Source organism: Petromyzon marinus, chromosome 68 (genome assembly GCF_048934315.1).
Source record: "Petromyzon marinus isolate PM22_M1 ecotype Great Lakes invasive population chromosome 68, UKy_Petmar_22M1.pri1.0, whole genome shotgun sequence".
Classification (NCBI taxonomy): domain Eukaryota; kingdom Metazoa; phylum Chordata; class Hyperoartia; order Petromyzontiformes; family Petromyzontidae; genus Petromyzon; species Petromyzon marinus.
The window spans coordinates 6,228,349-6,254,594 of NC_133734.1; the positions used below are offsets into that span (position 1 = coordinate 6,228,349).

Genomic DNA, 26,246 nt, shown 5'->3' on the forward strand with positions numbered 1-26,246 from the left:
GGGCGACTGCCTCCAACTGCCCAGTAGCCTCACGGTGCACCTAGCCTGGCACTGCCCAGGAGCCTCAGCGTGCACCTAGCCTGGCACTGCCTAGGAGCCTCAGCGTGCACCTAGCCTGGCACTGCCCAGGAGCCTCAGCGTGCACCTAGCCTGGCACTGCCCAGGAGCCTCAAGGGGCCCCCGGTGAGCCAGAGACGAGGAAAAAAAACTAAAAACCCCAAAAAACCAACACAGAAACCAGACCCGCACCACCACCACCACCGCCGCCACCACCACCACCGCCCTCCTCCTCCTTCACCCCCCCGGTGACGCCGCCGCTCACCGGCGCCCCGCGATGCTCACGGTGCCCTGGCGCACGGCGAGCGCCGGGCGCAGCGGCTGCGTGAACCGGTGGTGGAAGCGGTGCAGCAGCCTCCCAGAGTCGCCGCAGTAGAACGCGAGCAGCCCCTCGTGCCAGGCCAGGCGCACCGCCACCCTGCCGGGCGGCGGCGGCGGCGTCGCCGGTGCCGCGCCAGCCCCACCCCCACCACCCCCCCCACCACCACCACCCCCCCCACCCCCACCACCCCCCCCACCACCCCCACCACCCCCCCCACCCCCACCACCTCCCTCCTCCTCCTCCTCCTCCTCGTCGCCGCGACCCCCCGCCGGCGTCTCGGCCCCGGCGTGCAGCGCCGTGAGGCGCCCCCCGCGCTTCCTCAGCGCCCAGGAGCCGGCGTCGGCCCCCAGGGGGGGGCAGCGGCGGTCGGCGTGGCCGCGGTCGCCGTAGGCCGCCCCCAGGGCGCAGTCCTCGCTGCCCGAGACGTCCACCAGCCAGCAGCTGAGCTCCGACGAGAGGCGCTGGCAGCAGAGGGCCGCCGGCGGAGCTGTGGCGGTGGTGGCGGTGGTGGCGGTGGTGGTGGTGGTGGCGGTGGCGGTGGTGGCGGTGGCGGTGGTGGTGGTGGTGGCGGTGGCGGTGGTGGCGGTGGTGGCGGTGGTGGCGGCGGCGGCGGCGTTGTGGGTGAGGCGGCGGAGGTCGGGCGACGCGGAGAGCGGCGGGGAAACGGTGGCCAGGTCCAACGTCGGGGAGCAGTCGACTGGTGGGGGGGCGCACGCACAGACACACACACACAGTGACACACACACACAGTGACACACACACAGTGACACACACACAGTGACACACACACACAGTGACACACACACACACAGTGACACACACACAGTGACACACACACACAGTGACACACACACACACAGTGACACACACACAGTGACACACACACACACACAGTGACACACACAGTGACACACACACACACAGTGACACACACACAGTGACACACACACACACAGTGACACACACACACACAGTGACACACACACACACACACAGTGACACACACACACACAGTGACACACACACAGTGACACACACACACACACAGTGACACACACAGTGACACACACACACACAGTGACACACACACAGTGACACACACACACACAGTGACACACACACACACAGTGACACACACACACACACACAGTGACACACACACACAGTGACTACACATACAGTGACACACAGTGACACACACACAGTGACACACACACAGTGACACACACACAGTGACACACACACACACAGTGACACACACACAGTGACACACACACACACAGTGACATACACACACACAGACACACAGTGACACACACACAGTGACACACACACACACAGTGACACACACACACACAGTGACACACACACAGTGACACACACACACACAGTGACACACACACAGTGACACACACACACACAGTGACACACACACACACACAGTGACACACACACAGTGACACACACACACACAGTGACACACACACAGTGACATACACAGTGACACACACACACACAGTGACACACACACACAGTGACACACACACACAGTGACACACACACAGTGACACACACACACACAGTGACACACACACACACAGTGACACACACACACACAGTGACACACAGTGACACACACACACACAGTGACACACACACAGTGACACACACACACACACAGTGACATACACAGTGACACACACACAGTGACACACACACACACAGTGACACACACACAGTGACACACACACAGTGACACACACAGTGACATACACAGTGACACACAGTGACACACACACACACAGTGACACACACACACACACAGTGACACACACAGTGACACACACACACACAGTGACACACACACAGTGACACACACACACACAGTGACACACACACAGTGACACACACACAGTGACACACACAGTGACATACACAGTGACACACACACACACAGTGACACACACACACACACACAGTGACACACACAGTGACACACACACACACACACAGTGACACACACACAGTGACACACACACACACAGTGACACACACACACACAGTGACACACACACACACAGTGACACACACACACACAGACACACAGTGACACACACACACACAGTGACACACACACAGTGACACACACACAGTGACACACACACACAGTGACACACACACACACAGTGACACACACAGTGACACACACACACAGTGACACACACACAGTGACACACACACACACACACAGTGACACACACACACACACAGTGACACACACACAGTGACACACACACACACAGTGACACACACACACACAGTGACACACACACAGTGACACACACACAGTGACACACACACACACACACAGTGACACACACACACACAGTGACACACACACACACAGTGACACACACACAGTGACACACACAGTGACACACACACACACAGTGACACACACACACAGTGACACACACACACACAGTGACACACAGTGACACACACACACAGTGACACACACACAGTGACACACACACACACAGACACACAGTGACACACACAGTGACACACACACAGTGACACACAGTGACACACACACACAGTGACACACACAGTGACACACACACAGTGACACACACACACACAGTGACACACACACACAGTGACACACACACACACAGTGACACACACACACAGTGACACACACACAGTGACATACACAGTGACACACACACAGTGACTACACACAGTGACACACACACACAGTGACACACACACACACAGTGACACACACAGTGACACACACACACAGTGACACACACACAGTGACACACAGTGACACACACACACACACACTGACACACACACACTGACACACACACACTGACACACACACACACAGTGACACACACACACACAGTGACACACACACACACACAGTGACACACACACAGTGACACACACACAGTGACACACACACAGTGACACACACACAGTGACACACACACAGTGACATACACACACAGTGACACACACACACAGTGACACACACACACAGTGACACACACACAGTGACACACACACAGTGACACACACACAGTGACTACACACACACAGTGACACACACACAGTGACACACACACACAGTGACACACACACAGTGACACACACACACAGTGACACACACACACAGTGACTACACACACACAGTGACACACACACAGTGACACACACACAGTGACACACACACACAGTGACACACACACAGTGACACACACACACACACAGTGACACACACACACAGTGACTACACACACACAGTGACACACACACAGTGACATACACAGTGACACACAGTGACACACACACAGTGACATACACACAGTGACACACACACAGTGACATACACAGTGACACACACACACACACAGTGACACACACACACAGTGACACACACACACAGTGACACACACACACACAGTGACATACACAGTGACACACACACACACAGTGACACACACACACACAGTGACACACACACAGTGACACACACAGTGACATACACAGTGACACACACACACACAGTGACACACACACACACAGTGACACACACACAGTGACACACACAGTGACATACACAGTGACACACACACACACAGTGACACACACACAGTGACACACACACAGTGACACACACAGTGACATACACAGTGACACACACACACACAGTGACACACACACAGTGACACACAGTGACACACACACAGTGACACACACACACACAGTAACACACAGACACACAGTGACACACACACACACACACAGTGACACACACACACACAGTGACACACACACACACACAGTGACACACACATACACAGTGACACACACACACAGTGACACACACACACAGTGACACACACACACAGTGACACACACACACACAGTGACATACACAGTGACACACACACACAGTGACACACACACACACAGTGACACACACAGTGACACACACACAGTGACACACACACACACAGTGACACACACACACACAGTGACACACACACACACAGTGACATACACAGTGACACACACACACACAGTGACACACACACAGTGACATACACAGTGACACACACACAGTGACACACACACACAGTGACACACACACAGTGACACACACACACAGTGACACACACACACAGTGACACACACACAGTGACATACACAGTGACACACACACACAGTGACATACACAGTGACACACACACACACACAGTGACACACACACAGTGACACACACACAGTGACACACACACACACAGTGACACACACACACACACAGTGACACACACACACACAGTGACACACACACAGTGACATACACAGTGACACACACACACAGTGACACACACACACACACAGTGACACACAGTGACACACACACAGTGACACACACACACAGTGACTACACACAGTGACACAGTAACACACACAGTGACACACACACACAGTGACTACACACACACAGTGACACACAGTGACACACACACACAGTGACACACACAGTGACACACACAGTGACACACACAGTGACACACACACACAGTGACTACACACACACAGTGACACACACACAGTGACTACACACAACAACAACAACAACCGCCATTTGCCACTAAGTGGCGGTGACGTCACCACGATGCTTGTGCCAGGCTATGTGCACCCTGAGGCCACGTGAAGTGTCGAACGCCCGCTGGCAGGTCACGGGGCAGACCCAGGTGCCACGGGTCGACTGACTGAGATGACTGGCTGATGCACCACCTGTGCCCCCTACTGTGCCGACCCGTTGTGCTTCAGCCACCCGGCGCTCTGCTCGTTGTTGTGAGCGTCGCTCCTCCGCCCTCCGTTGTTGTTGGAGGGCGACTGCCTCCAACTGCCCAGTAGCATCCTTCACGAGCCTCCTCCACAGAGGCCGATCTTGACACCGCTGGTACCAGTCATCGGCAAGTCCACTCAGCTCCACGTCCTCCTGTACCACATCATTCTATCTCTTCTCTAGCCCTTGTGCCGCGGCCGTTTAGCCCCCTCGATCTGGCCGAACAAAAGCTGTTTAGGCATGCGGTGACTGGGCATGCGGGCTACAGACAAGGTAGCTTCCACACAGCGTTACGCAACCGATGAAAAGATATTGCCGCTTAACTGATTCTGAGTGAGACCTTTGCTGTTAAACCGGAGTCGGTCATGAGCACACTGCCCAGGTATGGGAAACTCTCCACTCTCTCCACAACAGCCCCATCACCAATTACGAGTTGTGGGGGTGGAGTGTCCGATGGTACAAAATACCCAGGCAGGTACTTAGTTTGGTGTGTGCGTGTACCTGTGTGTCCGTGTCTCCGTGTGTGTACGTGTGTGTACGTGTGTCTCCGTGTGTGTGTACGTGTGTCTCCGTGTGTGTGTACGTGTGTGTGTGTACGTGTGTGTGTGTGTGTACGTGTGTATACGTGTGTGTATGTGTGTGTACGTGTGTGTACGTGTGTACGTGTGTGTATGTTTGTACGTGTGTGTATGTGTGTAGTCCGGCAAAACAACCCCCTACCTCCTCGCGGTGCCGGACGGGCAACTCTGTCGTGAACAGTACTGTGGGGGCAGGGCCAATTCCGATTGGCTCCTCCCCTCATGGCGTCTGTGTCCACCACAGTGGCTAAACGGGGGCTCTGGACGGGTGCGAGGGGCTGGTAACCCCTCCACCTTCAATTAATTACCACTAAACTACGACTAAAATATGTAACTAATAAGCTTGTGCCGGAGGCCCCGGGGGGACAGGCGTCTATGACGTCTCCTGGCCAAACCCCAATTGGCGGAGCCAGGAGATTGAATCTCTACCCTCGGGGCTCCTCCAGAAATAAAGAAAAGCCACTACGGATGGCCACGTGGAATGTTCGAACGTTCACTGCGGAGGAGAGGCTGCCACTCCTCTGTCGGGAGCTGCACCGGTACCGCCTGGATCTCTGTGGCATTCAGGAGGTCTGGTCGACCGGTTCTGGCTCCTGCTCCCACCGAAGACGAACATCCGTGGAGGTATGCAGGCAAAGCCGATGAGTCAGATGCCTTCCATGACCTCCTGTCACAGGTGCTGGCTAAAGTGGCCCCTCGGGATAGAGTCATCTTGTTGGGTGACTTCAATGCCCGAGTTGGTCATGATGCTGGCACTTGGTCTGGAGTGATTGGAGGGCATGGGCCAGATCAGCTCAATAACAACAGTAGGAGGCTGCTAGATTTTTGTGCAGCCCATGGGCTTGTAATTACCAACACACTATTCCGGCATCGGCGCATCCACACAACACCATGGATGCATGCCGGGTCCAAGCAAGAACATCTGCTGGACTACATAGTGACGGACCAGCGGATGCGAGCCCATGTGCTTGACACCAGGACCTCCCGTGGAGCTGATCTGTCCTCTGACCATCGACTAGTCATCTGTAAGATGCGCCTGCCATTCTTCCACTCCGATGGAAGGTGTACACACAGGACCCCATTCCAACCTAAAGTGGCCTGGTCTCAGTGATCTGATGAAAGTTGCAAGCGAGAATTTCATCATCGCTTGCGGCTGGGGTTGGCATCGTCCCCCACTCCTCCTGATGTCGAGGGTAAATGGGAGAGGTTTAGGACTGTAACTCATGCAGCTGCAATGGCTGCTTTGGGTACGCAGCCCAGACCTCCCCAGAGACCCTGGCTGACAGAGGAGGTGTTCAGGATGGTTGAGAAAAAGCGACAGGCCCACTGTCATCGGCTACAGAATCCCATGTCAGAGAATGAGGAGGCTTACCGCAGCCCTCGCTCGGAGGTTCGGAGAGCCTTGAGGCGCTGCAAGGATGGGTGGTGGTCGCGGGTTGCTGAGGAGATGGAGTCTGCCTCAGTGGCCCGTGATCACAAATCTCTATGTAACTTCATCAAAAAGTAACCTGCAGCGCCACACCTATTACCATCATTAGGGGGAAAAACAGTGATCAAATCTCCGACCCCGAGGAACAGGTTTGCAGATTTGCTGAGCATTTCTGTGAGGTCCTGGGGGAGGGGAAATCCCTCAGCCAGGAAAACATCGTGGCACAAAGTGGGGATGACCCTGCTGAGGCTGCAGTGCCTCAAATATTGGAAAAAGTCACCCCCTGTGAGTGGCTGGCTGAGGTGCCATCTGTTGAGGAAGTACTGAAGGCGATCCGGAGTCTGAGACCAGGAAAGGCACCGGGTAAAGCCGATCTCCCAAGCGAAATGCTGAGAGAGGGTGCATTTGTGCACAGACTGCCCTAATGACATCATAACAACAATCTGGACCACTGGATGGGTTCCGCAGGATTGGAAGGATGCCCTGGTGGTCCCCCTCTTTAAGAAGGGGGACCGCACAGACTGTAACAACTACAGGGGCATCTCACTCCTCAGTGTGCCGGGAAAGGTCCTGGCAAGGATTATTCAGCATCGCCTTGCCAGGCACGCTGAGGAGAGGCTTGCGGAGCCCCAATGTGGTTTCAGGAAAGGGCGGTCCTGCACAGATGCCATATTTTCTGTCCGTCTGCTACAGCAGAGGTGTAGGGAATTCCAACAAGACCTACATCTCTGCTTTATTGACCTGGTCAAGGCCTATGATACCATCAGTAGGCCTGGGCTCTGGGTCGTTCTTCGTGCTTTTGGAGTACCTGACCCTCTGCTCACGATCATTAAGGACCTTCATGATGGTGAGCGGGCCCGGGTAAAACTACGTGGCCGGGAGTCAGAGCCATTCCCTGTACACCTTGGGGTGCGACAGGGATGTCCTCTGGCTCCCACATTATTTAACATCTATTTTGACCACGTAGTTCGTGAAGCCTTCAATAGCTGTACCGGGGGAATCTCCATATGGTACAGATATAATGGGAGGCTAATCGATGCCCGGGTGCGGTCAAGGGATGGCTCCCTATTGCTCAACCACGTTATGTATGCTGATGATTTGGTAATAGCTGCTCAGTCAGAGGAGGAGTTGGAGACGCTGCTGCTGAGACTGGAGCGTGCCACTAAGAGGTGGGGCCTTACCATCAGCCCCACCAAAACTAAGCACCTGCCTGGGTATTTTGTACCATCGGACACTCCACCCCCACAACTCCCAATCGGTGATGGGGCAGTTGTGGAGAGAGTGGAGAGTTTCCCATAACTGGGCAGTGTGCTTATGACTGGCTCCAGTTTAACAGCAGAGGTCTCACTCCGAATCAGTCGAGCGGCAATATCTTTTCATCGGTTGCGTAACGCTGTGTGGAAGCTACCTGGTCTGTCGCGAAACGTGGACCCCCCTAATGGAACATCTTCGCCGGTTAGAAACATTTAGGCTGGCCTGCCTACGATCCATCCTGGGTTTAACCAGACTGGATTGTGTGAGGAGCTCACAAATCCTTGAAAGATCTGGGCAGGGTCCCATTGGTGAGCTCCTCCGGCAGGCAAGGCTGCGATGGCTGGGTCATATAGCCCGCATGCCCAGCCACCGCATGCCGAAATAGCTTTTGTTTGGCCGGATTGAGGGGGCTAAGCGGGCGCAGCACGGGCTGGAGAAGAGATGGAGTGATGTGGTACAGGAGGACGTGGAGCTGAGTGGACTTGCCGATGACTGGTACCAGCGGTGTCAAGATCGGCCTCTGTGGAGGAGGCTCGTGAAGGATGCTACTGGGCAGTTGGAGGCAGTCGCCCTCTAACAACAACGGAGGGCGGAGGAGCGACGCTCAGAACAACGAGCGGAGCGCCGGGTGGCTAAATCACAGCAGGTTGGCACAGTAGGGGGCACAGGTGGTGCATCAGCCAGTCATCTCAGTCAGTCGACCCGTGGCACCTGGGTCTGCCCAGTGACCTCCTGCCAGCGGGCGTTCGACACTTCACGTGGCCTCACGGTGCACATAGCCTGGCACAAGCGTCGTGGTGACGTCACCGCCACTTAGTGGCGAATGGCGGTTGTTGTTGTTGTTGTGTGTGTATGTGTGTGTGTATGTGTGTATGTGTGTGTGTGTATGTGTGTGTGTATGTGTGTGTATGTGTGTATGTGTGTATATGTGTGTGTATGTGTGTGTATGTGTGTGTATGTGTGTATGTGTGTGTATGTGTGTATGTGTGTGTGTATGTGTGTGTGTATGTGTGTGTATGTGTGTATGTATGTGTATGTGTGTATGTGTGTATGTATGTGTGTATGTGTATGTGTGTATGTGTATGTGTGTATGTATGTGTGTGTATGTGTGTGTATGTATGTGTGTATGTGTATGTGTGTATGTATGTGTGTGTGTATGTGTGTATGTATGTGTGTGTATGTGTGTATGTGTATGTGTGTATGTATGTATGTGTGTATGTGTGTGTGTGTGCGTACTCACACAGCACGGCCTGCAGCAGCAGCACGGAGCCCTCCAACTCCTCCAGAGGGCTCAGGCCGAGGGGCCGCGGGTCGGGGAGCGGCTCGCACAGCAGAGCCTGGAGCCTGCACACACGCGGCATTGCATACACGCGGCATCACGTACACACGGCACCACCACGTACACTCGGAATCATGGACACGCGGCACCACGTACACACGTACACATGTACACACGACATCACGTACACACGACATCACGTACACGCGGCATCATGTACACGCGGCATCACGTACACACCGCACCACGTACACGCGGCACCACGTACACGTGGCACCACGTACACGCAGCACCATCACGTACATGCGGCACCACGTACACACCGCACCACGTACACACCGCACCACGTACACGCGGCACCACGTACACGCGGCACCACCACGTACACGCGGCACCACCACATACACATGGAATCACGGACACGCGGCACCACGTACACACGTACACACGACATCACGTACACACGGATACACGTACACACGTAATATACACGTAATACACATGTACACACATACACGCGGCATCACGTACACATGTACACAAGTACACACGTAAGTAATACACGCGTACACACGGCACCACGTACACATGTACACACGTACACATAGAATCACGTACACACGTACACACGGCACCACGTACACACGACACCACGTACACACGTACACACGGCACCACGTACACACATAATCACGTACACATGTACACACGGCACCACGTACACACAAAATCACGTACACACGGCACCACGTACACACAAAATCACGTACACACGGCACCACGTACACACGTACACATGGCACCACGTACACACGTACACACGTACACACGGCACCACGTACACACGTACACACGGCACCACATACACACAAAATCACGTACACACGGCACCACGTACACACGTACACATGGCACCACGTACACACATACACACGGCACCACGTACACACGGCACCACGTACACACGTACACACATACACACGGCACCACGTACACACGGCACCACGTACACACGTACACACGGCACCACGTACACATGTACACACGGCACCACGTACACACAGAATCACGTACACATGTACACACATACACACGGCACCACGTACACACGGCACCACGTACACACGTACACACGGCACCACGTACACATGTACACACGGCACCACGTACACACAGAATCACGTACACATGTACACACGGCACCACGTACACACGGCACCACGTACACCTGGCACCACGTACACACGGCATCGTCACAACGTGCGTCCAGAGCCCGTGAGCTGAGCAGCGCTTTGTCCGTACCTTTGCATCTCCCCCTCGGAAATCTGTGGGAGAGACAAAGACGGCCGTGAGCAGCACTCCCCCTCTCTCCTTCACCCCTCCCCTCCATCCTTCAACCCCCCCCCTCCTTCACCCCCCCTCTCCCTCCTTCACCCCCCCTCCCTCCTTCACCCCCCCTCCCTCCTTCACCCCCCCTCTCTCCCTCACCCCCCCCCTCTCCCTCCACCCCCTCCCTCTCCCTCCACCCCCCCCCTCTCTCCCTCCTTCACCCCCCCCGCCCCCACCTGCAATCCCTGGCCACGCCCCCCTCCCGCCTGCTGCTGCTGCTGCTGCTGCAGCTCCCTCAGGAGTCGCCGGCAGCGCTGAGCGTCGCCCTCGGCCCGCGAGAGGCTCCGGGCCCACGCCACGTCGAGTCGCAGCGACGACTCCGACTCCTCCTCGTCCAGCGCGGAGCGCACGCGGGCAAACGCCTCGCGGGAGCGCGCTCGCGACGCGCTCATCAGCGCCTGCACGTGGGGGTGTGTGGGTGTGTGTGGGGGTGTGTAAGAGGTCGCTCTGTAGGTCAGTCACTCACTCACTCACCCACTCACTCACCAACTCACCCACCCACCCACTGACACACTCACCCACTGACACACTCACACACTCACCCACACACTCACCTACTCACTCACCCACTCACTCACACACTCACCCACTGACACACTCACACACTCACCCACACACTCACCTACTCACTCACCCACTAACTCACTCACACACGCACTCACAGTCAGTCACTTACTCAATCACCCACTCAAACAACAACAACCGCCATTCGCCACTAAGTGGCGGTGACGTCACCACGATGCTGGTGCCAGGCCATGTGCACCTTGAGGCCACGTGAAGTGTCGAATGCCCGCTGGCAGGAGGTCACGGGGCCGACCCAAGTGCCACGGGTCGACTAAGATGATTTAAATTTCGATTTAAAGCTTTCGTGACTGCAGGGATTCATCTTCTGGGTTCTTTCGGTAAAGTCACAGTACATAAAATCCGTGATCTGGTTCCGTCTGTAAAATATGTGGTTCCAGACATACAGTACCCGGGCGTCTACAAACTAAGTTGCCTCTGTGGTAGCAGCTACATTGGAGAAACCAAACGACATATCTCGGACCGCATCCGTTAACATAAAGCAGACTTGAAACACAGTAGAACGAACACCTCAGCCATGGCAGATCACTATTATAATTCAGTGGGCCAACATGACATTGATTTCTCCAAGACGGAGGTTCTCTGCAAGCCATCCGGCTACCATGAGATATTCGTTCATGAGGTCATCCACATATACAAGCACAGAAACAATTTCAACCGAGAAGATGGATTCTGACTTAGTAACCATTGGAAAGACATTATAAACCATTTCGGTTCTTGATTGATTGTATTTTACGGTGACCTTCAGACCGCAGTCCATTCGCTGGCACTGCCTATTAGTACCTATCACACGACGGTCAATGGTACAGTTTATAGCATTTGTATAATAATAATAAATAGTATAACAGTGTAATGTTTAACATAATTCATAAGGCAATATATAGTACCGTAATTGTATAGGGAATATACAGCAGTGTGGTATACAGTAGGGTTAATAGAATCATACATAGTGTAATACTACAAGTCTAATATTTTATAGTCTAAAGTATAGGGTAGTGTATAGTAACGCATTGTATAATTCAAGGGTGGGATTTGTCTATGGATACGATATTATACAATGTAGTTGAGATTGGAAGGTATAATATTGTTTTGTATAGTAGTCCAGTTTATGGCATAGTTATAATGCAACACAGGACAGAGCAGCGCATCGTGGCTGTTTCCTCCTCTTACCCCCCCCCCTCCTCCGTTCCGAACATAGATGGACTCGTCTGTCTAAACACAAGCTCGTCGTTCTCCGTGGTGTTAATCCCTCATACTAACATCATGCTAATCCCCCAGTTACATGCTAATTTACTGTTGATATGTAAACTGCTGCTAATCCCTCACACCAACATTATGCTAGTCCCCCAGTTACATGCTTATTTATATGTAAACTCCTCTCCCCCCTCCCCTCGTCCATCTGAACATAGCTCGTCGCTCTCCGTGGTGCTAATCTCTTACACCAACATCATGCTAATCCCGCAGTTACATGCTAATTTATATGTTAACTCCTTTGTCAAGGCGCTCTGTTCCTCCCACACAGCTTAAAAGACGCTGTCCATGCATGGCAGTGTTCACTCAAGCGCTGTCTTCCAGACAGTCCTGTTTCTTCACCTGAGGAAGGCTACTTGTGTTGTGGCCGAAACGTCGTAAGAATTTTATTCTGTTATTATTATTTTTATTATTTTATTCCCATTCTACGTGACTTTACCGAAAGAACCCAGAAGATGACTAAGATGACTGAGATGGCTGGCTAATGCACCACCTGTGCCCCCTACTGTGCCAACCTGCTGTGCTTTAGCCACCCGGCGCTCCGCTCGTTGTTGTGAGTGTCGCTCCTCCGCCCTCCGTTATTGTTGGAGGGCGGCTGCCTCCAACTGCCCAGTAGCGTCCTTCACGAGCCTCCTCCACAGAGGCTGATCTTGACACCCCTGGTAACAGTCATCGGCTAGTCCACCCAGCTCCACATCCTCCTGTACCACATCACTCCATCTCTTCTCTAGCCCATGCCGCGCCCGTTGAGCCCCCTCGATCCGGCTGAACAAAAGCTGTTTAGGCATGCGGTGGCTGGGCATGCGGGCTACATGACCCAGCCAACGCAGCCTTAACTGCCGGAGGAGCTCACCGATGGGACCTTGCCCAGATCTTTCAAGGATTTGTGAGCTCCTCACATAAACCAGCCTGGTTAAACCCAGAATGGATCGTGGGCAGGCTAGCCTAAATGTTTCTAACCGGCGAAAATGTTCCATTAGAGGGGGTCCACGTTTCGCAAGCGTAGAGAAGGGAGGGAATGACCGTGGCTGAGAAGACCTGAAGCTTAGTGCTGAGTGACAGACCAGGTAGCTTCCACACAGCGTTACGCAACCGATGAAAAGATATTGCCGCTCAACTGATTCGGAGTGAGATCTCTGCTGTTAAACTGGAGCCGGTCATAAGCACAATGCCCAGGTATGGGAAAATCTCCAATCTCTCCACAACTGCCCCATCACCGATTTGGAGTTGTGGGGGTGGAGTGTCCGATGGTACAAAATACCCAGGCAGGTGCTTAGTTTTGGTGGGGCTGATGGTAAGGCCCCATCTCTTAGTGGCACGCTCCAGTCTCAGCAGCAGCGTCTCCAATTCCTCCTCTGAATGAGCAGCTATTACCAAATCATCGGCATACATAACGTGGTTGAGCAATAGGGAGCCATCCCTTGACCGCACCCGGGCATCGATCAGCCTCCCATTATATCTGTACCAAATGAAGATTCCCCCGATACAGCTATTGAAGGCTTCACGAACTACGTTTGCAAAATAGATGTTAAATAATGTGGGAGCCAGAGGACATCCCTGTCGCACCCCAAGGTGTACAGGGAATGGCTCTGACTCTCAGCCACGTAGTTTTACCCGGGCCCGCTCACCATCATGAAGGTCCTTAATGATCGTGAGCAGAGGGTCAGGGACTCCAAAAGCACGAAGAACAACCCAGAGCTCAGGCCTACTGATGGTATCATAGGCCTTTTTTCAAGTAGTGGTACCCCAAACTTTCACAGCACATGCGGGTGCATGTGCTCCTGCATGTTGACCCTCTCTACACCTTTCATCATGCTAAGTCCGCCAATTATTCAAGTAGTGGTACCCCAAACTTTCTCAGCACATACGGGTGCATGTGCACCTGCATGTTCACCCTCTCTACACCTTTCATCATGCTAAGTCCACCAATTAAATGCTAATTTTTATGCGAATTCCTTTGTAAAGGCACCCTAATCCCTCTCACACAGCTTAAAGTCCGTGGTCTGAGCTTGGCTGTGTTTCACTCCAGCGCAGTCTTCGAGACAGTCTGGTCCCTTCACCTGATGAAGGCCGCTTGTGTTGTGGCCGAAACGTCGTGATTTTTGTTTTATTTTTTTACCTACGTGACTTTACCGAATAGAACCAAAGAGTAACGATGCCAACCCCAGCTGCAGGCGATGATGAAATTCTCGCTTGTAGCTTTCATCAGATAACTGAGACCAGGCCACTTTAGGTTGGAATGAGGTACTGGGTGTACACCCACCACCGGAGTGGAAGAATGGCAGGCGCATCTTACAGATGACTGGTCGATGGTTAGAGGGCAGATCAGCTCCACAGTAGGTCCTGGTGTCAAGGACATGGGCTCGCATCCGCTGGCCGTTACTATGTAGTCCAGGAGATGTTCTTGCTTGGACCGGCATGCATCCATGACGTTGTGTGGATGCGCCAATGCCGGAACAGCGTGTTGGTAATTACAAGCCCATGGGCTGCACAAAAATTCTAGCAGCCTCCTACCGTTGTTATTGAGCTGATCTGGCCCATGCCCTCCAATCACTCCAGACCAGGTGCCAGCATCATGACCAACTCGGGCATTGAAGTCAGCCAACAAGATGACTCTATCCCGAGGGGCCACTTTAGCCAGCACCTGTGACAGAAGGTCATAGAAGGCATCTGACTATTCGGCTTTGCCTGCATCCCTCCACGGATGTTCGTCTTCGGTGGGGGCATAAGTAACCACGACCACCACTCCTCACCTCCGGTTCATGGGAAGGCGAGCCCAAAGTAGCCTGGGGCTTACAGCTTCCCACACCTCACCGCCACGCTTCCACGCCCACTTCATTCTTTTGTTCAAGAAGAGCCACTCCCTGTTGTTTGGCAGTCTGCTGTCCCAATAAGAGGGCTGTCCACCCCTCATGGTGGCAGGAGCCAGAACCGGTCCACCAGACCTCCTGAATGCCACAGAGATCCAGGAGGTACCGGTCCAGCTCCCGACAGAGTAGTGGCAGCCTCTCCTCCGCAGTGAGCATTCGAACATTCCACGTGGCCACAAGAAGTGGCTTTTCGTTGTTTCTGGAGGAGCCCCGAGGGGAGAGATTCAACCTCCTGGCTCCGCCAATTGGGGTTTGGCCAGGAGACGTCATAGACGCCTGTCTCCCGGGGCCTCCGGCACAAGCTTATTGGCTATTTTTTTTATTCGTGGTTTCGTGGTAAAAATTTTGAAGGTGGAAGGGTTACCAGCCCCTAGCACCCATCCAGAGTCCCCGTTTAGCAACTGTGGTGGTCACAGACGCCATGAGGGGAGGAGCCAATCGGAATTGGCCCTCCCCCCACAGCACTGTCCACGACAGAGTTGCCCGTCCGGCACCGCGAGGAGGTAGGGGGTTGTTTTGCCAGACTCATTCACACAATCACAGTAACTCACTCTCACTCACAAACTCACTCATACACTCACTCACTCACACACTTACACACTCACTCACTCAGTCACTCACTCACAGTCACTCACACACTCACAGTCACTCACACACTCACTCACACACTCACTCACTCACACACTAACAGTCACTCACTTACAGTCACTCAGACACTCACTTACAGTCACTCACTCACACACACACAACAACTGCCATTCGCCACTAAGTGGCGGTGACGTCACCACGACACTTGTGCCAGGCTATGTGCACCCTGAGGCCACGTGAAGTGTCGAACGCCCGCTGGCAGGAGGTCACGGGGCAGACCCAGGTGCCACGGGTCGACTGACTGAGATGACTGGCTGATGCACCACCTGTGCCCCCTACTGTGCCAACCTGCTGTGCTTTAGCCACCCGGCGCTCCGCTCTTTGTTCTGAGCGTCGCTCCTCCGCCCTCTGTTGTTGTTGGAGGGCGACTACCTCCAACTGCCCAGTAGCATCCTTCACGAGCCTCCTCCACAGAGGCCGATCTTGACACCGCTGGTACCAGTCATCGGCAAGTCCACTCAGCTCCACGTCCTCCTGTACCACACTACTCCATCTCTTCTCTAGCCCGCATAGCCCCCTCAATCCGGCCGAACAAAAGCTGTTTCGGCATGCGGTGGCTGGGCATGCGGGCTACATGACCCAGCCATCGCAGCTTTCCCCGCCGGAGGAGCTCACCGATGGGACCTTGCCCAGATCTTTCAAGGATTTGTGAGCTCCTCACACAATCCAGTCTGGTTAAACCCAGGATGGATCGTAGGCAGGCTAGCCTAAATGTTTCTAACCGGCGAAGATGTACCATTAAGGGGGTCCATGTTTCGCAAGCGTAGAGAAGGGAGGGAATGACCGTGGCCGAGAAGACCTGAAGCTTAGTGCGGAGCGACAGACCAGGTAGCTTCCACACAGCGTTACACAACCGATGAAAAGATATTGCCGCTCGACTGATTCGGAGTGAGACCTCTGCTGCTAAACTGGAGCCAGTCATAAGCACACTGCCCAGGTATGGGAAACTCTCCACTCTCTCCACAACTACCCCATCACCACTTGGGAGTTATGGGGATGGAGTGTCCGATGGTACAAAATACCCAGGCAGGTTTTTCGTTTTGGTGGGGCTGATGGTAAGGCCCCACCTCTTAGTGGCACGCTCCAGTCTCAGCAGCAGCGTCTCCAACTCCTCCACTGAATGAGCAGCTATTACCAAATCATCAGCATACATAACGTGGTTGAGCAATAGGGAGCCATCCCTTGACCGCACCCGGGCATCGATCAGCCTCCCATTACATCTGTACCATATGGAGATTCCCCCGGTACAGCTATTGAAGGCTTCACAAACTACGTGGTCAAAATAGATGTTAAATAATGTGGGAGCCAGACGATATCCCTGTCGCACCCCAAGGTATACAGGGAATGGCTCTGACTCCCAGCCACGTAGTTTTACCCGGGCCCGCTCACCATCATGAAGGTCCTTAATGATCGTGAGCAGAGGGTCAGGTACTCCAAAAGCACGAAGAACAACCCAGAGCCCAGGCCTACTGATGGTATCATAGGCCTTGACCAGGTCAATAAAGCAGAGATGTAGGTCTTGTTGGAATTCCCTACACCTCTGCTGTAGCAGACGGACAGAAAATATGGCATCTGTGCAGGACCGCCCTTTCCTGAAACCACATTGGGGCTCCGCAAGCCTCTCCTCAGCGTGCCTGGCAAGGCGATGCTGAATAATCCTTGCCAGGACCTTTCCCGGCACACTGAGGAGTGAGATGCCCCTGTAGTTGTTACAGTCTGTGCGGTCCCCCTTCTTAAAAAGGGGGACCACCAGGGCATCCTTCCAATCCTGCGGAACCCATCCAGTGGTCCAGACTGTTGTTATGATGTCATATAGGGCAGTCTGTGCACAAACGCCACCCTCCCTCAGCATTTCGCTTGGGAGATCATCTCTGCCCGGTGCCTTTCCTGGTCTCAGACTCCGGATCGCCTTCAGTACTTCCTCAACAGATGGCACCTCAGCCAGCCACTCACAGGGGGTGACTTCTTCCAATATTTGAGGCACCACAGCCTCAGCAGGGTCATCCTCACTTTGTGCCACGATATTTTCCTGGCTGAGGGATTTTCTCTCCCCCAGGACCTCACAGAAATGCTCAGCAAATCTGCAAACCTGTTCCTCGGGGTCGGAGATTGGATCACCGTTTTTTCCCCTAATGATGGTAATAGGTGTGGCGCTGCAGGTTACTTTTTTGATGGAGTTAAATAGAGATTTGTGATCACGGGCCACTGAGGCAGACTCTATCTCCTCAGCAACCCGCGACCACCACCCATCCTTGCAGCGCCTCACGGCTCTCCGAACCTCCGAGCGAAGGCTGCTGTAAGCCTCCTCATTCTCTGACGTGGGATTCTGTAGCCGATGACAGTGGGCCTGTCGCTTATTCTCAACCATCCTGAACACCTCCTCTGTCAGCCAGGGTCTCTGGGGTGGTCTGGACCGCGTACCCAAAGCAGCCATTGCAGCTGTATGAGTCACAGTCCTAAACCTCGCCCATTTACCCTCGACATCAGCAGGAGTGGGGGACGATGCCAATCCCAGCTGCAAGCGATGATGAAATTCTCGCTTGCAACTTTCATCAGATAACTGAGACCAGGCGCCTGCCATTCTTCCACCGGAGTGGAAGAATGGCAGGCGCATCTTACAGATGACTAGTCGATGGTCAGAGGGCAGATCAGCTCCACGGTAGGTCCTGGTGTCAAAGACATGGGCTCGCATCCGCTGGTCCGTCACTATGTAGTCCAGCAGATGTTCTTGCTTGGACCCGGCATGCATCCATGATGTTGTGTGGATGCGCCGATGCCGGAACAGCGTGTTGGTAATTACAAGCCCATGGGCTGCACAAAAATCTAGCAGCCTCCTACCGTTGTTATTGAGCTGATCTGGCCCATGCCCTCCAATCACTCCAGACCAGGTGCCAGTATCATGACTAATTCGGGCATTGAAGTCACCCAACATGATGACTCTATCCCGAGGGGCCACTTTAGCCAGCACCTGTGACAGGAGGTCATAGAAGGCATCTGACTCATCGGCTTTGCCTGCATCCCTCCACGGATGTTCATCTTCGGTGGGGGCATAAGTAACCACGACCACCATTCCTCACCTCCGGTTGATGGGAAGGTGAGCCCAAAGTAGCCTGGGGCTTACAGCTTCACACACCTCACCGCCATGCTCCCACGCCCCCTTCATTCTTTTGTTCAAAAGAAGAGCCACACCCTGTTGTTTGGCAGTCTGCTGCCCCGAGTAGAGGACTGTCCACCCCTCATGGTGTCAGGAGCCAGAGCCGGTCCACCGGACCTCCTGAATGCCACATAGATCCATACTCACTCACTCACATACTCACACATTCATTCACTCACACTCACTCACAGTCACTCACACTCACTCACACACTCACTCACTCACACACACTCACTCACAGTCACTCACAGTCACTAACTCACTCACAGTCACTCACACACTCACAGTCACTCACAGTCACTCACTCAGACACTCACAGTCACTCACAGTCACTCACACACTCACAGTCACTCACTCAGACACTTACAGTCACTCACAGTCACTCACTCTCACCTGGCCGTCCCTCTCCACGGCCTCCAAGCGCCTGAGGCAGCCTTCCACCTCGCCCAGCTTCTTCACCACCTCGTCGCTCCTCGTCACGGACACCTGGGGGGAGACAAGGGGGGAGGGGAGACCCAAGGGAGGATCAAAACCAGACACCTCCACGATCACAACAGCCTCCACCACCGCCACTACGACCACCACCATCACCACCATCACCATCAACACCATCACCACCATCATTACCATCACCACCAACCCTACCACCATCACCACGAGCACCATCACCACCATTACCACCATCACCACCACCACCATCACCACCATCATCACCATCACCACCAACCCTACCACCATCACCATGAGCACCATCACCACCATCACCACGAGCACCATCACCACCATCACCACTACCACCATCACCATCACCACCAACCCTACCACCATCACCATGAGCACCATCACCACCATCACCACCACCACCACGGCCCTTCACCTCCTGCTCTACCACTGCACCCATCTCCAGATCTTCCTCCTCAGCCGCCATCACCACCTCCTGCACCACCTCCGTGCGGACACCGCCACCACCACCGCCACCGCCGCCACCACCACCACCGCCGACATCCACCAGCGGGTGCCCGCGCAGCCTGGGGTTGACGAGGTGCGGCTGGACGTGCTCCCCGCAGAAGGACATCTCGCACTTGAGGCAGCTGCTCACGGCCGGCACGGCCGGCGGCCCCTCGCAGTAGTCGCACGGCGGCGGCGGCGGCGGCCTCAGCGTCCCGTCCGGCGCCAGCTGGGCCACCAGCCCGGCCAGCGCCACGTTGCAGTTGAGGGCCGGGCGGCTGGGGAAGGCGGCGCGGCACTGCGGGCAGGTGAAGGGGCCGCCGCCGTCGCCGCAGCTTCGTGCGGTGGCCGACCAGGCGCCTTCCAGGCAGCCGCGGCAGAAGGAGTGCCCGCAGGCGAGCGTGGCGGGGTAGGTGAAGGTGCAGAGGCAGATGGGGCAGCAGAGGTCCTCCTCAGAGACGCCGGCGGGGGGGGCGGAGGAGCGGCTGGCTGATGCCATCGTGTGGTGGGTGGGTGGGTGAGTGGGTGAGTGAGTGGGTGAGTGAGTGGCCTCTCGGATTTCCTGTGGGTGGCAAAGAGGAGTGGTGGTGCTGTGGTTAGCGCTACGCTGCACTACGAACCCAGCGACCCGATTCCCGCTCACAACCAACACCACCACAACCAGTGATGATTCTCTGAACCGATCCTGGGTCTCCTCTAGGTGGACTCAGCCTCAAATGAGTAGCTGGTGTAGCGGTGGTGTAGTGGAGGTGTAGTTCATAATAAAGGTTTTTGGGTTAGATCGCGTTATTTATAAATGTGTCGTAACCCTCCACCACCCGACACGGCCAATCAGCAAAAAAAGTGTCACGTTGACAAAAGACAAATAATTCACTACTTTAGCCCACCGGTGTGTTGAAGAGTGAATCCACAACATTTACAGTTTGAGTACGACGTTTCGCTAGTAAATACATCCAGCATCATCGGGCAATTCGCCAGAATGGTAAAGCCCTCGCTTGCTCCCGGTTTTATATAGAGCAGCAGGGTGACGTCATCATTTAACTCATATCAGGTGCAGTGATTAGAGGCGGAGGGGGGGTATTGTAATTATATAATCGATTAGTAATCAGTCAATGGTTATGATTAGTAATGAGTTGTAGATTAGTAATTAGTTGTAATGTGTGTTAGTGATTATATGCTATGTTAGTAATCCGTTAATTAGTATGTTTCCCCTATAAGAAATTGTAATGTGCATTCATATTCTTAGCTCCCTCGGCAAAGCCACGCCGAAGGGAAACAACAAAACAACAAACATAGATAATCTATTATTTTATTGCTTCCCCCCCAACGTGACTCCACCGAAAGAGCCAAGAACATGAATCACTGCAGTCACGAAAGCTTTAAATCAAAATGTAATGTGTATTATTTAATAATATGCTTCCAGGCCGCACTAAGCCTGTAGCTGTCAGAGCGATTAAAGTTATTATTCCTCTCAATTTCAATGGATTCTCTAATTAGTCTTTGCCAGTAATAATTAGTTTTACACAACACTGCAACACTGTCAAAATCAATTGAGTGTCCTTGTTGACAAGCATGTTCTGCCACTGCCGACAGTTGTGTTTGAGATCATTTAATATTTCTCTGATGTTCTTTTAGTCTTACGCTGATGTTACGTCCCGTCTGTCCAATATAGCATCTGCCACATAAACAATTAATCCGATATACACCTGTTGATAATTTAGGTAATGCATCTTTAGTGCAAGATACTAGTTTTTGAATTTTGTGTACTGTACCAAATTTTACTGTAATGTTTTGCTTTTGCAAAACACGGGCTAATTTGTCAGTTACTCCTGAGATATATGGAATTTTTATTGTTTTAACAATCTGATCGCTTTCAGCAGTATTGCTTTGCGATCGTGATTTGGCATTCAGTGCTCTGTTAATTTGAGCATTATTGTAGCCATTCTGTCGTAGTGTGTCTTTAACGTGTTTAGTCTCTCTCACTAGACTCTCACCATCTGACACTGTTTTAGCCCGATGTATGAGCGTCTTGATAAGAGAGGATTTCTGAGCTGGATGATGATGTGATTCTGCATTCAGATAGGCATCAGTGTGCGTTTGCTTTCTGTAAACGCTGTGTTATTTTACCGTTTAGGCCATGTCCAAGGAAAATATCTAGGAATAGGAGTGTGTTATTCACCTTCATTTCCATGGTGAACTGGATGGCCGGGTTTTGTGCATTGAGATGATTTAGAAAATCATTAAGTGTATCTTTACCATGTGGCCAGACAACCCAAGTGTCATCCACATATCTAAACCAAAAGGATGGTTTTAATTTGCTCGAGGCAAGTGCTCTTATTTCAAAGTTTTCCATGTACAAATTTGCTATAGCAGGGGATAAAAGAGAGCCCATTGCTGCTCCTTCCTTTTGTTTAAAGAAATCCCCTCTCCATAAGAAGTGTTATTTAAACAATGGCCAGCAAGTTTCAGAATATATTTTGGTAAACCGGTATTCTTTACTAGTGTATCAAGTAATTTAAGCGATTTGTTCACTGGAACCTTAGTGAATAGAGAAATCACATCAAAACTTACCAGAATATCATCAGGAGTAAGTTTAATATCTTTAATCATATTCACAAGATGTTCTGAATTTTTTATGAATGAAGATGTCCTACCGATGTACGGCTGTATTTGTTTGGCTATATATTTTGCTAATTGATGTGGCAGAGCCAATTGTACTGACTATGGGTCGTAATGGGATGCCGATTTTATGAATCTTTGGTAGCCCATAGAGTCTAGGTGGTTTTGAGGCCCTTGGCTTAATTTGGTATTGCTCATTTTTAGGGATTAATGAATTTGCAATTATTGCAGTGGTCTTACGTTCTAAAGTATTAGTTGGATCTCGTTAAATTTGAATGTAGGTACTTTCCTCTAGTAAATTTCTAATTTTATTATCATAATCGGCTCGTGACATCACTACAGTAGTGCGCCTTTATCAGCTGCTAGGATTTGGATATCCTTATTTACACGCAGCTCTCTTAAGGCTTTTGCCTTGTTAGAGCTAATATTTACTTTTGGAACTTTGCTATTCTCAATTATTTTGGCAACCTCATGTCTAGTCATCTCTGCCTCATTATGTGGAAGGAGTCTAACTGCTGATTCTACCTCAGCAATGATCTCATCCACTGGAATTGTGCGTGGGGTAACGGCAAAGTTAAGGCCTTTAGAAAGGACAGAGACCATGTCACCGGTTAATACAGTGTTAGTCAAGTTCAGTACGGTTTTGTTTTTAAATTTTTGGTTTTTAGTAGGGATGTTTATTATGTAGTCTAGAAAATTTATTAATTTGGTTAGTTTTTGTTAGTTTAAACACATTATCAGCCGATTATTGTTGTGTTATGGTATCGATTATATTCCAATAATGCATAGATACACTATTGCTTATATCTAAGTGTAACTGCTTTAGCGATTCTGAAATGTAAGATAATTCACTCCTATTGTGCTGTATTCTCTCTATTAATAATAATTCGCTAGCTTTGTGTAGTATTTGGTTAGCTTTAGAAGACTTTATGTGATGTGTTATTTTAACGCGATCTAACCCAAAAACCTTCATTATGAATGTTGGCCGCGAAAGCCTACGTGTTAAACTGGTGGTGTAGTGTTGGTCGTGTAGTGGTGGTGTAGTGATCGTGGTGTAGTGGTGGTGTAGTGATGGTGGTGTAGTGGTGGTGGTGTAGTGGTGGTGTAGTGATGGTGTGGTGGTGGTGGTGTAGTGAACATCACTAGCACTGGGGGAGAGACAAAGGCGGCCGGGCGTGGTTCTGGCCACCCACCCCCTCTGTGTGCCGTGCCGGTGGCCTTCATAGGCGCTGCTCACTAACAGCACTTGCCCCTACAGTCTGCTAGAGGCTACACGGGGGATCTTTGTCTGTGTAGGTGCTACTGACAGCACTTGCCCCTACAGCCTGCTAGAGGCTACACGGGGGATCTTTGTCTGTGTGTAGGTGCCACTGACAGCACTTGCCCCTACAGCCTGCTAGAGGCTACCTGGGGGATCTTTGTCTGTGTGTAGGTGCCACTAACAGCACTTGCCCCTACAGTCTGCTAGAGGCTACACGGGGGATCTTTGTGTGTAGGTGCTACTAACAGCACTTGCCCCTACAGCCTGCTAGAGGCTACACGGGGGATCTTTGTCTGTGTGTAGGTGCTACTGACAGCACTTGCCCCTACAGCCTGCTAGAGGCTACCTGGGGGATCTTTGTCTGTGTATAGGTGCTACTAGCAGCACTTGCCCCTACAGCCTGCTAGAGGCTACACGGGGGATCTTTGTCTGTGTGTAGGTGCTACTAGCAGCACTTGCCCCTACAGCCTGCTAGAGGCTACCTGGGGGATCTTTGTCTGTGTGTAGGTGCTACTGACAGCACTTGCCCCTACATCCTGCTAGAGGCTACACGGGGGATCTTTGTCTGTGTGTAGGTGCTACTAACAGCACTTGCCCCTACAGCCTGCTAGAGGCTACCTGGGGGATCTTTGTCTGTGTGTAGGTGCTACTGACAGCACTTGCCCCTACAGCCTGCTAGAGGCTACACGGGGGATCTTTGTCTGTGTGTAGGTGCTACTGACAGCACTTGCCCCTACAGTCTGCTAGAGGCTACCTGGGGGGTCTTTGTGTGTAGGTGCTACTGACAGCACTTGCCCCTACAGCCTGCTAGAGGCTACACGGGGGATCTTTGTGAGTGTTGTGTAGTACCGGCCCTATAGAGTCACAATGAGCGGTGTAACGAAACCACGGACACCGCCACCTCGTTACTGATATTGATAACCTCGTCGTTATTGATCTCGTTAAGTAATAATCACCAATAATCACCTCGTTATTGATGTTTACAACCTCGTCATGAGTAATTTTTACTTTATAACTTTGCAATCACTTCACAATCACTTTAAAATCACTAATAATCACTAACAACTAGTTTTCACTGATTATCACTAATAATCACTTTATAATAACTAATAATCAATAATTCTCACCGCGTCGCTCTCCCCGAAGGGGACTTCCGACGCAGCCCAGCTCGGCGTACAGTGCGGAAGTCGGGGAAGGCGGGCGGAAACGGAGGTGACGTCACGTTCGTGAGCGGTGGTGAACTTAATAAGATGGCCGTTCGTCATTAGCGTTGGGGGGGAGGTGAACTTAACAAGATGGCCGGTTTGATATTAATGGACAAGGGCGAGCTTAACAAGATGGCCGTTAAATTCTTGATTGTTTTATATTTTTATAATTTTATTGTTTCCCTTCTACGTGACTTTACCGAAAGAGCCAAGAATATGAATCCCTGCAGTCACGAAAGCTTTAAATCAAAATCTTTCGGTAAAGTCGCGTAGAAGGGAAATAATAAAATAATAAAAAATTTAAAAATAAAATTCTCACGGCGTTTCGATTGCAACACAAGCAATCGTCATCAGGTGTGAAAACCACAACAAGAAAATTTGAAAAAAAGTGGCGGTTTTTTCGTAACGTTAGCACCACGGACAGCAACTGGCGGTTGTTCAGACGGACGAGTCCATCGATGCTCACCTGGTGATGATTGCTTCGTGTGTTGCAATCGAAACGTCGTTGGAATTTTTTTTTA

General features: G+C 52.2%; 1 protein-coding gene across 1 annotated transcript; it reads right to left on the minus strand.

The window, feature by feature from the left end:
- Positions 1-145: 145 nt before the first annotated feature.
- LOC116956932 (uncharacterized) lies at positions 146-25,640 on the minus strand. The gene is made up of 8 exons (XM_076054934.1): positions 25,487-25,640; positions 20,570-21,202; positions 20,086-20,178; positions 11,364-11,585; positions 11,101-11,123; positions 9,760-9,863; positions 606-1,076; positions 146-156 (listed from the first exon to the last, which is right to left on the minus strand). Exons 2-8 carry the CDS (start codon positions 21,137-21,139, stop codon positions 146-148), a joined length of 1,494 nt encoding a protein of 497 aa, XP_075911049.1. The 5' UTR covers positions 21,140-21,202; positions 25,487-25,640.
- Between the last annotated feature and the right edge of the window lie 606 nt (positions 25,641-26,246).

What these genes read in the sequence shown, in the direction of transcription:
- LOC116956932 (XM_076054934.1), bottom strand. Translation starts at nt 21,139, where the DNA reads ATGGCATCAGCCAGCCGCTCCTCCGCCCCCCCCGCCGGCGTCTCTGAG. An exon ending in CCGTGGAGAGGGACGGCCAG is followed by an intron (nt 11,586 to 20,085) that starts GTGAGAGTGAGT and finishes CCCCACGTGCAG; the next exon opens with GCGCTGATGAGCGCGTCGCG. An exon ending in GCTGCTGCAGGCCGTGCTGT is followed by an intron (nt 1,077 to 9,759) that starts GTGAGTACGCAC and finishes CCCCCCCACCAG; the next exon opens with TCGACTGCTCCCCGACGTTG.